The sequence below is a fragment of the Rattus rattus genome, chromosome 16 (genome assembly GCF_011064425.1).
Source record: "Rattus rattus isolate New Zealand chromosome 16, Rrattus_CSIRO_v1, whole genome shotgun sequence".
Classification (NCBI taxonomy): domain Eukaryota; kingdom Metazoa; phylum Chordata; class Mammalia; order Rodentia; family Muridae; genus Rattus; species Rattus rattus.
Window position 1 is genome coordinate 3455934 of NC_046169.1, and position 13601 is coordinate 3469534.

At 46.4% G+C, this 13601-nt stretch overlaps 1 protein-coding gene across 1 annotated transcript in view; it reads right to left on the bottom strand.

Annotated features, from left to right (window-relative positions):
* The window catches only part of Fry (FRY microtubule binding protein), a 237550-nt gene that overhangs the window by 105482 nt on the left and 118467 nt on the right, over window positions 1-13601 (bottom strand). The window contains exons 17-20 of the mRNA XM_032886834.1: window positions 12830-12937; window positions 5038-5293; window positions 2366-2548; window positions 910-996 (exon numbers count right to left, since the gene is read on the bottom strand). Coding sequence (XP_032742725.1) covers window positions 910-996; window positions 2366-2548; window positions 5038-5293; window positions 12830-12937 — 634 coding nt within the window. The remainder of the gene's footprint in view (window positions 1-909; window positions 997-2365; window positions 2549-5037; window positions 5294-12829; window positions 12938-13601) is intronic.

Below are 13601 nucleotides of genomic sequence, written 5' to 3' on the forward strand. Positions count from 1 at the left end.
GAGACAAGGTCTCACTATATACAGACCTAGAACTCGGAGGTTCGCCTGCCTCTGCTGAGGTTAAAGGCATCTGTACCACACTCCATAGGCTCAAGCTGCCATACCTGGCTCTAGCATGAGGCTTCTTCTTCTTCTTTTTTTTTTTTAAAGACTTATTTTATTCATATGAGTACACTGTCGCTGTCTGCAGACACACCAGAAGAGGGCATCGGATCCCATTACAGATGGTTGTGAGCCACCATGTGGGTGCTGGGATTTGAACTCAGGACCTCAGGAAGGGCAGTCAGTGCTCCTAACCACTGAGCCATCTCTCCAGCCCTAGCATGAGGTTTCTTAAGAGTCGCCAGTGCCTTTGATCCCAGCACTCAGGAGGCAGAGGCAGGCAGATCTCTGAGTTCGAGGCTACCCTGGTCTACAGAGTGAGTTCCGGGACAGCCAGGGCTCCACAGAGAAATCCATCTTGAAAAACAAAGTGCTATGTCCTGAGCTAACCCCCAGCCTAATGATTTTGAGTTTTAATAACTGTGAGGGTCAAAGGTAATAAAAATAAACCATCTTGGAAACTGTAAAGGAACACATCTGTAGAACTTACGTACTGAGACTGCTGGGATACAAAATATTAAGTACGAAATTAAACAGAGATTACATATTAAAAAACGACAATTAAGGCTAGTTAATTTTCCTTAAAAATCCAGACTGATTTTTCTTGAAGTTTTCAAACATATTATCTGTATTCCTAAAGTTCAAACTTTTGAAAAGCTAATCTCGTTTTCTTAGGCATCTGTGCCTCAGGTTATTAATCTGCCCTGAGAGCTCGCACCCATGGTTTCACTTGGCTCTGTTTTAGGAGACAGGCTCAGAACTCATATCTGACATCGGAGAGCACTTGGGGGCCACACGTTCGCTTACCGAATCCGACACAGCCACATGAATGAAACTTTCAAGAATGGAAGAACTCAGCTGATCCATGACATCAATCATTGGCCTGTCATCGTCCTGTACAAAGGAGGAGTCAGTTAAACCCCGTGGGAAATGTGTCCTTCCCACCCTCCCCGCAGCCTGCATCCCAGGACATGGAGCAGAACAGCCTGGCAGACAGTGATAACGGTTTTCCTCACAGAGACAAGAAAGAGAAGGCAGACCCCGAGGAGAGACAGCCTCTCGATTTCCAGTGCAAGATAATTACAGCTCCGGTTTCAAGCACTTGCACGTATTCAAGAATCTAAATACTGGCTTTGCACATCAGTCACAGAGATGCTCGTGCCTCTGTGACAAGCTTAAGGGGCAGAAGCCCTGCAGGAACATACCTGGCTGGGACACTGAAATGCTCTCATTTGAGGTCACTGGCTTACCAGGATGACTGATAATGTGGCCTGTGACTGAATTTTAGTCCCAAAGAAAACACGTCGTGGACAAACCCCAATCCCTGTGCTTCCCATGTCAGGCACAACCTTGTCTCTCATCCTGGGAGGGCACATCTTCCCCACCACCTTTGAAATAGAGGTGTTTGGCTTGGTGTGGTGACGCTTCAAAGAAGGTGCATTACTTTTCTAGTTCGTTCTCTGTATGTGGCAGCTTCTTAATCAGATGAATGTTGAACACTGGGAAAAATGGCCCTCAACCAAATTAATCTTAACATTCTTGGTAGAGTGGGATCATTAGGGAAATTAGAAATGGTCTCTTCTGTCACTGTGAGAATATAGGATTTGCCTCCAGTCAATTAAGGATGCTTTTGTGTCCATAAATATCAACAATATGGTTGCACAATGACAAGGCCGTTTGCTAGTCCAGTGTGGCTGGGGGAAGCCGCACAGGCCCCACCCCTTTGGAGCACTATAGGCAGTTAATGGCTGCTGAGAAAGATATTCTTCTCCATGCACAAGCCTTTGATCCTAAGCAGTCGGTCCTAGCCAGTGTATGGGTGACACTACATAGACTCAGCAGATTGAATTACACACAGTACACACACACACACACACACACACACACACACACACACACCTACAATACACACATATAAATCACACATACACAATACTCACTCACACATTATACACACACAATAAACATACACAATACACACAATATACACATACACACATTATACACACTCAATATACACATAATACACACACATATACACAATACTCACACAATATACACACACAATAAACATACCTCAAAGCAAATTAAGGCAAAACAGATAAACAAAGGAAACAATAGCCACTACCTAATTAAAAACCCAACAATGTGTCAGCGATGAAGTCCTGGCCCTGCACATATTAGGTACACCCGGTAGTAACGTGTTATTGCTAATTTCCAATCCGAAGCTGTCGAAAGGAGATTTCGGGAGAACACCCCGTACCTCAGGCTGACCCAGGGCAAGGAAGAGGGCTCGGATCTCCTTGAGGATCAACACGGACAGTTTGCGTGTGGCCATCTGGAAGCTGCAGAGCAAGACGAGGGCGAAGCCTTCCACGGCGTGGAGGACACTGCAGTGCGGGCCTCGTTCTGACTGCATCCTGTGGCCGGAGCCGTTGGGAATGAGCTGTGGTGCAAGAAGAACATTCCGGGGTCAGCAAAACAACAAGGGGAGAAACAGGGTTTCTCGGGACAGCTTAGGGACAGTGTGTGAACCGATTATTATTCATGAAATATCCGAATTCCCTTTTTGCCTTTCAGATCAACGGGTGCTTTGTGGTAACGCCTGCCCGTCTGTTATCTCTGGTGGGAAATGACTGTTTGAAGGCTGTTCATAGTGAGGAGATAAGTCCTGCCTCTCTGCCCACACCATTTGGGATTATGCTACGGCTGTGATCAAAGTGGTCTGATTTATTTTCACTCAAGTTGCTAGGTACAAAAGACACTATTAAGTTGGATTTTCAAACACTTTACCTTCTATTGATACTAGTGTATGTATATACGTATGTATGAATGTGTACACACACACACACACACACACACACACACACATTTGGTGGTACTGGTGTATATGTGTGTTTGGTTTCAGACTCTGGGATGAGGCGAATATTTTACATATCAAAGCAGACCTGAGATCCAGGTTCTCCCAGCATCCCTCAGGCCCTACCTGACGTACCCTGCCCCCAAACCTGAACTTTCCAGCCCAGGTGCTGGGCTGCCCTCCCCCACCTCTAGGCTCCTCCCCATATGTAATTCAGAAATTTTGGTTTTTCCCTCTCTCCCTTGCTCCCTCTCCTTCTCTGTGTGTGCAAGTGCCCTTTCTCTCTCTCTCCCCTCTCCCCCACCTCCCCAGGGTAGCTTGCCTGGCCTGGGTCCTTGGGGCCAGTGAATTCGGCCAAGAGCAGCTTCTTTAATAAACCTTCGTATAATCTAATCTAATCTGGCTTGTACTGGCTCGTTCCCCCGACGGAGAAATAAATTATCAGTGTGTACTGAGAATACTGAACTTAGGGCAAGTTCTCTACCCCCAGTGGCAGCTCAAGCCCAAAGCTGGAGTTTTTCCAAGAGAACTTAGGGGTTTTTTTAGGCAGGGAGAGCTCACTGTGGTTCATTTGTATTTAATTTTTAAAAACTTTAAAAAGGCTTCTATTAACTTTTAGTGCCAGGCTTGTGCCTGTCTCTGGGTTATGCGCACGTGAGTGCAGGGAGAGGCCAGAAGAGGGCGTCAGACCCATGGAGCACCAGTGAGCTACCTGACAGGGGGACTCGGGTCCTTTGGGAGAGCAGCATGCACACGCCCCTGCTGGCTGCCCCTCTGCCCCCCTTTGCCTGTATTCTTTTGAGTCAGGGGCTCACCGGCAGCTCAGAGTAACCTAGAATTCATGATTCCCCGTTCCTCGCCTCCAAGTGTTGGGGTTATAGGGTTAAGCCCACACGCTAATTTACACTTTCATAGGTAGAGTCTATTCTACGCTTTGCGTGAAGAGTTCTGGAAGTTCCCAAACTGCAATCACAAGACCCTCAAGCAAAGACAACTAAGAGGCCAGGGCAGGTGCCACTCAGTTCCCTTTTTCAAAGCCACTGGGCTTCCTGTTCTTCCGTCAGTGCACACGGGGACCTGGACAGCACCCTCACTTTTCCGTGGGTGCTGCAAGGCTGCCCAAAGTCCCTGAAGGTCTCCGAGCCCCCGATGATACTGTCTATCTAGAACCCGAGATCTGCATGGCCAGTGCCGGCCCGCCTGTGGCTCTGAGACCCTGGTCCCCTTCAATGCACGCTCCAGACCGCTAACAATCATTTTTACCATTCGCTAGTGACCAAGAAACCTCAAGAGCACCTTTTTGTCCGTGCAAATCTAGGGTGAAGCAATAAATGTTAATTCAGAAAAAACACCCTGGACCTCTCTCTATCTGCCCCAATGCCACCATTTCTGCTCCTCACATGGCCTTGCTACAGTGAACAAGTCCACCTCTCTTGCATATTGCACGCTGTGTTTCTTGGTTACAATGTGGCTGGCGGAAGAACTAAGGGCCAGCATCATAGGTAGGCCTGAGGTATTGGGAAGGAAGAACTCTAAGGGTGCCCTAGGCTCCCTTTGTGTGTGTATGTGTATATGTGTGTTTATGTGTGTATATGTGTATAGTGTGTATCTGTATGTTTATGTGTTTATGTATTTGTGTGTATATCTGTGTATATTTATGTATGTGTATATGTCTGTGTGCATGCGTATATGTGTATTTGTATGTTTATGTGTTTGTGTGTGTATGTGTATATGGGTGTTTGTGCATGTGTGTGTATAGCATGTGTGTATATGTTTATGTGTTTGTTTGTATATGTGTGTACATGTGTATATATGTATGTGTATATATGTTTGTGTGTATATGTGTGTGTTTATGTGTTTGTGTGTATATGTGTGTACATGTATGTATATACGTGTATGTGTATGTATGTTTGTGTATATGTGTATGTATGTGTATGTTTGTGTGTATGTGTATATGTGTGTATATGCGTTTATGTCTGTGTGTTTGTGTGTATGCTTGTATATATGTGTGCATGTGTGTGTGTGTATTACAGAAAACTGAGCACATTCAATAGTGGGCAGTCTGGGGGAATCACCTCTGAGTTTCTGATCTTGGCCTGTTCATAGACTCTTCCCTGTGTCTGTATGACCAGTTTCCACTGGGTGAGCAATTGCAGAAGCAACTTCAGGGAGGAGTCCAGGAGGGTGTGATGCACATCATTGACTTCCCGGAGCAGGAAGTTGGTGAAGCCGAACAGGACATCTTCCCTCCAGTCGGAGAAGTCGACCAGCAGTCCCTGAAGAGAGTTCTGTGCGATGTGACGCAGTTCATCGTCCATGTGAATGGAGAGCCTAGGAGGAGGAGGGAACAAGATGGCTGACTGATTACACTTTCTTCTAGGTGGAAGAAAGGTGTGCAATTCTCTACTTCTCCTTGGTGGCTGAAAGCCAGCCTCTGTGAATTTTTTTTTAATAAGAGTTCTTTTCTTTTTTTTTAATTTATTTTTTCCATTTATTTTAAAATTGGGTATTTGTTATTTACATTATTCCCTTTCCCAGTTTCCTGTCCATCAGCCCCCTAACCCCTCCCCCTCCCCTTCTATAGGGGTGTTCCCCTCCCCATTCTTAATAAATCACCTACATGAAACTTTTTTTAAAGTTTAATTTTACATTTACTTAAGAGTTACAAAGTACCAGTTCCCCTGGAACCTCTGTGAGCTACCCCTTAAAAATGATTTTATTATTGTTGTTGTTATTAATTAGTATTAGTATTATTTGGGATAGGGTTTCCCTGCATAACCCTGGCTAGACTGGAACTCGCTATGTAGACCAGGCTGGCCTAGAACTCATAGAGCTCTTCCTGTCTCTGCCTCCTGAATGCTGAGGTAAAAGATGTGTGCACCAAGCCTGGCTTTATTTTTATTTTATGGGTATGAATGTTTTGTCTGTATGTATCAAGATCTGTGCCTGGTACATGCAGAAGCCAGACGACAGTAATGGATTCCCTGGAACTGGAGTTCAGATGGTTATGAGCTGCCATGTGGGTGCTGGGAACTAAACCCAGGTCCTCTGCCAGAGCAGCCAGTGCTCTAACCACTGGGCAATCCCCACTGCACATTTCTAAATTGTTTCAAAGTATCTTGTTGTTCATAGTTTGAACTCACTAGCTTGTAAAAAAAATTTTTTTTTGTTTGGGACAAGGTTTTTCCTGTGTAGCCCTGGCTGTCCTAGAACCCACTCTGTAGACCAGGCTGGCTTTGAACTCAGAGATCTGCCTGCCTCTGCCTCTCAAGTGTTGGGATTAAAGGCCTGTGCCACCACCACCTGCCCCACCCCTTTTCTTGTTTTAAGTTTATGATTTTAATTGACTACATTTATAGCTGTTTATTTCCTAAGACATATAGGACCATAATCTTCCACAGATATCAAACCACATTTTAAGGAAGTAGAATAGTGTAACAGCTGGGAATTAGCACTAAGTGAACAGATCTTAGTCCATAATGGGGATACTGTTTTGAATCAGGTCATGTATAAAACTCATGTGTTGACATCTGCCCCCCTCTTATAAAGCAAACCTATTTGGAATTATGACCAGAGATAAATACAGACTGGCAAACCCTGCAAGGGGACTTCTGGGGAGAGACAAGCACCAGGAGAAGGTAGAAATAATGACAGCACCATTGGCGGGGAGAATAAACAGTCACGGTGATACTTCTGCCGGCCAGGCAATGCCAGAGGTCACCAGGAAGCCATCAGAAGTACGGTGTGAGGACAAAAGTGAACTCTCTCCCCCAGGCTTACAGGAAAGCAACACCTGGGTTTTGAACTTGCAGCCTCTGGACCTGAGAGGCCATCAGTGCTCTTAGTTAAGCCCCCAGTTTGTGGCGCATTCTTGTGTCTCCTTGAACAAAGCCACACAGTTCTGGAACCGGCATTGAGGGCGGAAGCTATGCCACACTGTATTCAGAGGAAGAGAGCTTTCTCAATGAGAGTAACTCAGTCCTCGTCTTACCACGTGCTTGCAAACACTCTGCCATCTGGAATAGGCCTTAACTTCCAGCCCACAGTGCAAGATTTTTCTAAGCCCTCAGGATCCCCCAGGGTGGTGTAGTCTTTGCTAGTCTAGGTGGCCACGCCTCTTGAAATGATGTGGCCTTGAATGCTAAATACGTGAGTATAACTGACCACTCCCCTATTTTTCAAGAGAGTCTGACGCAGTAGTTAAAAGACAGCAGAGAGAGTTAAAAAGAAGCAACCTATGAAGAAGTCTGACTTGACTTGAAGACTGAAGGAAAATTGTTTAAGAAACGGATCTCTCGTTTCATAGGGTCTTGAACAGAGTTTCAAATACCATAATACTGAATACCATAAATAAAACCACCAAGGAGGAATCAAGAACTCTCCTCAGGGACCTAGCCATGAAACCAACACCAGCGGGGCTCTCCCTCCAGCTGTCTGGCATCAGGGCCTGGCATTGGGATTCAGATAAGACATTGAACACAAAGATGCTTCTCACAGGCCATGAGTGCCACTGCGAGACACCCAGGGCCCTGTCTGCAGTGGTCTAGAACAAGTGAGTGCCATGATTCCCAAGGGCACGTGCCTCTTGCTCAAGGGTGTGGCTGGACGCAGAAAGATGCCCTGGAGGGAGGGGAGGTTCCGAGTCGGACTAAACCGTCCTTTGGTTGATCAAATCAGACAAGTGACTCACAGCATAAACCTTCTCCACAGGCAAGCTCTGGGATTCCTATCAATCAGCTAAAGTTCCTGTCAACGATTCGGTTATCTGGGTGTGTTTCAAAGCAACGGACCATAAGCTGAAGAGAGAGACCAGTTGGCAGAAACACTTCCGTATAAATGACGGTGGACACATAAGGTATTATCAGGCAGACACGAGGAAGCTGCGATCTGGCTACACCATCAAGGGTTCTGAAGGGAACCGAGGGGCAGGCTGCATCTATACACATGAAAATTTTCTAATTAAAACATCTAATTAGGGGTTGGGGATTTAGCTCAGTGGTAGAGCACTTGCCTAGCGAGCGCAAGGCCCTGGGTTCGGTCCCCAGCTCTGAGAAAAGATCTGGTTTTTTACAGGGCTTCCGTGAGACCAAGCACCATTGCTTTTACGTACAAACTGAAAACTGAAAAGTAGCTTTTGATCAGTGTTGTTGTTGTTGTTGTTGTTGTTATTATTATTATTATTATTATTATTATTATTATTTTATTGATTTGTGGATGCATCTGAGACTGCTCCGTACCTCAGTCGCTTTCCGTGATATCTGAAATGTATTAGCCACTTCCTCCGCTCTCGTTAGTGAGCATGCTGTGCTAATGGAAAGCGATGTAGAGAAAAGAGTCAGCTCTGCGTGCCGCGCCCCAGTATCTCAGTGTGTCTTACTTCTTTATTTGAACGGAAATGTCGGTCAATGCTGGACAGACAGATGGAAGTCCTTCCTGTAATGATCCCCCAGACAAAATCACCATGACTTCTGGTCAGCTCATGGTGTATAGATGCTATGCCAGGCAGGCTGTAGCACTAAGACAGGAGTGCAGGACGGCTTGGGGTTTGACCACAATGCTAAGACAATGTCTACCCCCTCCAGGAAGCCTTCTGGGTAAGTTTCTCGGACTCAGCCATTAGGCTGACAGGGTGATTTCTGAGCTAAAGAATACTTATCAAGGGGTTGGGGATTTGGCTCAGTGGTAGAGCGCTTGCCTAGGAAGCGCAAGGTCCTGGGTTCGATCCCCAACCCCGAAAAAAAAAAAAGAAAAAAAAAAAAAAGAATACTTATCAAAGCAGACATTTAGCAGCTTGAAGCAAGCCTCCTTCCACACTCCATGGTGTGTCTGCAGTTTGCCATTTAGTTGTGTATCTGGCTATTCAGGGGTAACCAGAAGTGCTGGGGTGGTGGGCGGGCTTGCAGCAGCTACTCGGAGATGCACACTTGAATCCTTACTGACAGAGCTCAGCCAAAAAGGGATGGGAGCCTGAAGAAATACTGGTCTTGCTTTTCCAATTGTGACGTTTTCTGGTAAAGCGCACTGCAGAGTAACTGTGAAGTGTGCAGTTCCCACGTCTGGACGGGCTGTGGGGACTGTACCACTGAGTCAGCTTCCGGCCATCCTGACTGGACTTTGGGGTTCAGGGCGATACACGTCCTGCGTGACAACTCAATCCCACATTTCATGTGAGAGGCTCACGACACCTTTAAGTCCTTACCTCGTGGGTGGGACATCGGAAGAGGTTCATTTTCTCAGGACCCAGTGTACAGGTCACCGGCTCCTTACCTCCCTCTGAGGACACTCTCTGACTGCTCTTTGAAGTTTATAAAAAAGCCTTTTTCATGAGCTTCCGATAAAGTCTGGCCATTTTTTTTTTCTTGAACTTTCAAGAATATTTATTTGTTCTTTTTCCCTTCTCAGAAACAGCGCTCATGGCTCTGGGCTTTATAAGGAGGTACACGAGAATAATCAGGATGCTATAAATAGCTCAGACATTCCAACTATGTCTGACAATCCCCTCCCTGCACGTCTGGTACCAAAGTCTGCAGACTCCAGCATCCTCTGATTAGGCTGTCAAGGTGATTTTCAGAGGTTAAAAGCCTTCTATGCACACAGACCCACGGCAAAGCAGCGGTAGAAACTCTCCACGTTATCTAAGAAGCCCGGCATTTCAAGAGCTTTAGCGCAGGCAATCACGGGCTAGATCTCTGAGTAAAGCCCACGTCCCTCCCACCCTAAGCTGATAGCTGGCGCTTTCCCACAGACCTCTGACTAACCAGGGTGGAGACACCCCAGTGCTATTCGCCATCTGAAAGGTCTCAGAGACAGACGGCATCTTCCAAGATTACCGAATTTTCACCAAGGGAGGAGAAGTATGCTGGAGATTTAAGTTTTTTTTTTTTTTTTTTTTTTTCTGGATCACACAGGGAGTAAAACAAAAAGCAGAGACACCAGGCTCAAACTTTCTAGAAAACTCTGTCATCTTCCTGTTCTCCCAGACCACTTCCTCCATCTCTGGTGGCAGCACCTTGTCCCCCGGCAGTCATGGTCGCATCCTGATCTCCCCATTCCCTGCCTCAGAAACGCCGACTTCCAGTAGTCAGCCTGTCTGCCGTCACCCACAGCGACTGGCAGGGGACTCCTTTGTGCTTCAGGGCCGTTCTGGAATTTGTCCAGAGACTTCTTTATCCCCAGCCTCTGCTCTCACCCCAGGAGAGTATTTGAGTGGATGACCCTCAAAGGATCTCACTCTTCTGTCTACACCGGCTCCTGCAGATCAGCGTATTTTGCTATTCACCGTTTGCTCCTTCGTGGGTCTCTTTGGAATTGGAGGCTCACCTCAATCTGGGTCTATCCCCCCAACTTTGCCTTCTGGGTCCTTAAGGAAAGCTGAGGCTGTAAACTAAACCGTATACAATTTTAGAGGCACTGGGGATTAAACCCAGAGCCTCAAGTATGCAGGGCAAACTCTTTATACTGTGTTCTGTCCCCACCCCATGTCCTTAACGTGTGCTCTGATCATGGAATAGCGAGAAGGAACCATGGGCTGGAGGTTGTGCATGAAAGCCACACGCAGGCTATGGCTGAATCTGATGAGGGCTGACAAGTGAGGAGGGAGGAGGGAAGGCTTGCTCAGAGGATGCCGAGACCTGGTTCTGAAGGTCACAGAGCCTCTGCAGCCTTCACAGTCCGCATCATCCCAGGACAGATGTGTGGGAAGAGGGTGGGGGTGGTCTTAGGCAGTAAAGTCACCTCAGAAAGCCAGAGAGAGTGCTCTCTGTCACACACCGTTAGGTCGAGATCGTCTGCTGATTCCCCTCTGGCTCTCGTGCAGTAAGTCACTGAGAAAAAGACGCATATCCTAGGCTCGTCCCATCACTAGCCTGTGGGCCTTGTCCCTTCAGGTGGTCGTGAGCCACCATGCGGTTGCTGGGAATTGAACTCAGGATCTCTGGAAGAGCAGTCAGTGCTCTTAACTACTGAGCCATCTCTCCAGCACCTTGTCCCATCAGGAGCTAAATAAATAAAGTGAAGCTTGCTGCCACGGGACAGAATCTCCTCAGGCTTGGGTATCCCTAGGAGGTTAGGCATGAATGTAGTTTTCTCTTCCCTGGGTTTTTCTTTTTTTGCCACTGTTATCAGATTAACATCTCTGAATGGCATTTTTGAAACTTGCATTTATGGGAGTTGGAGAGATGGCTCAGTGGATATAAGTATTGAATGTTTTTTTTTTTTCCTAGAGAATCTGAGTTTGATTCTGAGCATTCACATGACTGTGTAGGTGTGCATGTTTTGTCCACATGTATGATCATGTACCACGTGAGTGCCTGAGGTGTTCAGATAAGGGTATTAGATCCCCTGGAACTGGAGTTACAGACGGCTGTGAGCCACTAAGTGGGTGCCGGGAACTGAACTGGAGTTCCCTATAAAGGAGTACTGTGGTCAGTACTCTTAACCACAGAGCTTAACCCTCCAACCTAAGTAAAATACTTTAAAAAAAATCACATTTATTGTGTGTGCATTTGTGTGGATACTAATACTATAGGGTATGTATGTTGAGGTCAGAGGTCAGGAGTCAGTTCTCTCCTGCTGTTGTGTGGATCCCAAGTACTGAACTTAGGCTGTCATGCAACTTTACCGCCTGAGCCATCTCATTAGGCCCTAAAATGGCTTATTAATAGCATATAATTTTAGCCTAAAGCTAAAATTCTCTCTCTCTGGGTATGTGTCTACATCCCTTCGTTGTTGGCTTTCTTAACCCTTTCGTTCCCCCCCCCAGCCCAAAAGATGACTTCCATTCTCCCTCCCATACCTTACATCCCCGCATCTAATGACGTTTGCCTTCTGGGTTTGTTCTCAGATGGAGTTTCAGATCATAGGAGGCGAGGAAGTTCCCTAAACACGATGAGTCATTTTCGCCCAGAGCAAACTGCTTTTAGGTTATAGTTGGGCTGTGCAGTCATGTGGGCGATGGGAAAAGCGATAAACAAGAACTTTTGGGAGCTTCCAGGAGTACTCCTGGTAGAATTAAGGCTAACGTCTCTTTCGCCCCTATGAGGGAGTCTAGGGACCTCAAACTGAGGGTCAGGCCTGGGATGAGCTCTCGAAGCGAGGCCACACACCTTTACCGTTCGAAGCTTGATCCTTCCTCTCCAAATGCACCTTTTATCTGCTGGCTTCCTTGGTCCACAGCTGACCGCTCTCCCACAGAACTCAAGGGTCTACTCTGCGCCGGGCGTCTGTGCAGACCCATCCTTGGGTTGCGAGTAACCTCGTGGATGTCTGTATTTATTTTGCAAAGGTTTTTGTTGTTGTTGTTTTGTTTGTTTTTTCGAGACAGGGTTTCTCTGTGTAGCCCTGGCTATCCTGGAACCTCACTCTGTAGACCTGGCTGGCCTTGAATTCAAGAGATCGCCTGCCTTGCCTCCCAAGTGCTGGGATTAAAGGTGAATGCCACCACTGCCTGGTTCTTTTGTAACTACTGTAAACTGATACAGGCCAGGTGTATGATTCAGGTCTATAATCCCAGTTACTTAGAAAGCTGAGGCGGGAAGGTCATAATTTGAGGTCAGCTGGTGACATCGTGAGCCCCTGTCTCAAAACAGAGTAAACAGAGAGTTGGTGATAAATCTCAGCCTTGAGAACTTAACGACCTAGCACACATGGGTTCAAGGCCCACATCTAAAGAAACCACCACCACCAACAACAAAAACCAAAGACAGACCTAAGTTCCTTCCGCCTGTTCACACATAAGCCCTAGAACAACACCTTACGAAGTAAATCTCCATCAGTAGAAAATAACCATTGTACTCTGGTTTTCTGAACCATGACTAAAGATTAAAAATCAGTTCTGATCGAACGGCATCTGGGACCGTTCCCACCCACCTGGCCAGCAAGTCGATCAGTTCAACTTTGGACACTCCATCAGGTAGCAGGCGAGGGATTGCCGCAACACAGGTCCGGAAGAGATCAATTTTGGGCTTTCTCTCACCCCTGGAGATGGAAGACAACATTTAAGCAAGTCAAAAGATTATGAAAAACCATTTAAATTTATGTATTAGACGTATATGAGCATAGGCCTTCTAAGGACAGCCTGGTGCTGGCCTCAAACGTTTATCTCCTCAAAGCTTCATTGGTGCCAATGAAAAGTCTTTTAAAAGTCTAGACGTAGGGGCTGGAGAAATGGCTCAGTTGTTTAGAACAGTGGGCGCCCTTACAGAGGACCCAGGTTTGAGACCCAGCACCCACAGGGAGGCTGACAACCATCGCTAACACTAATTCTAGGGCATCTGATGCCCCCTTCTAATATTTACAGGCACAATCATGCATGTGGTACACACATATACATACAATTCGCACACAAAATTAGACGAATAAATCTAATTTAAAATAAAAGTCAAATGGTGGCATATGCAGTTAATCCCAGCATTCAGGAGGCAGAGGTAGGCAGATCTCTGTGAGTTTGAGGCCAGCCTGGTCTACAAAGCAAGTTCCTGAACAGCCAGGGCTACATGAAGAAATCCTGTCTGAAAAACCAGAAAGAAAAAAGAAAAAAGAAAAAAAAGTGGCAATGGTTTTTGGTCAAATCTCATCAACACCTCTGTTTAACCTCCGAGTTAAAAAGAAGAAAGTTGGCTTGGATCCCCCCGCCGTCCCA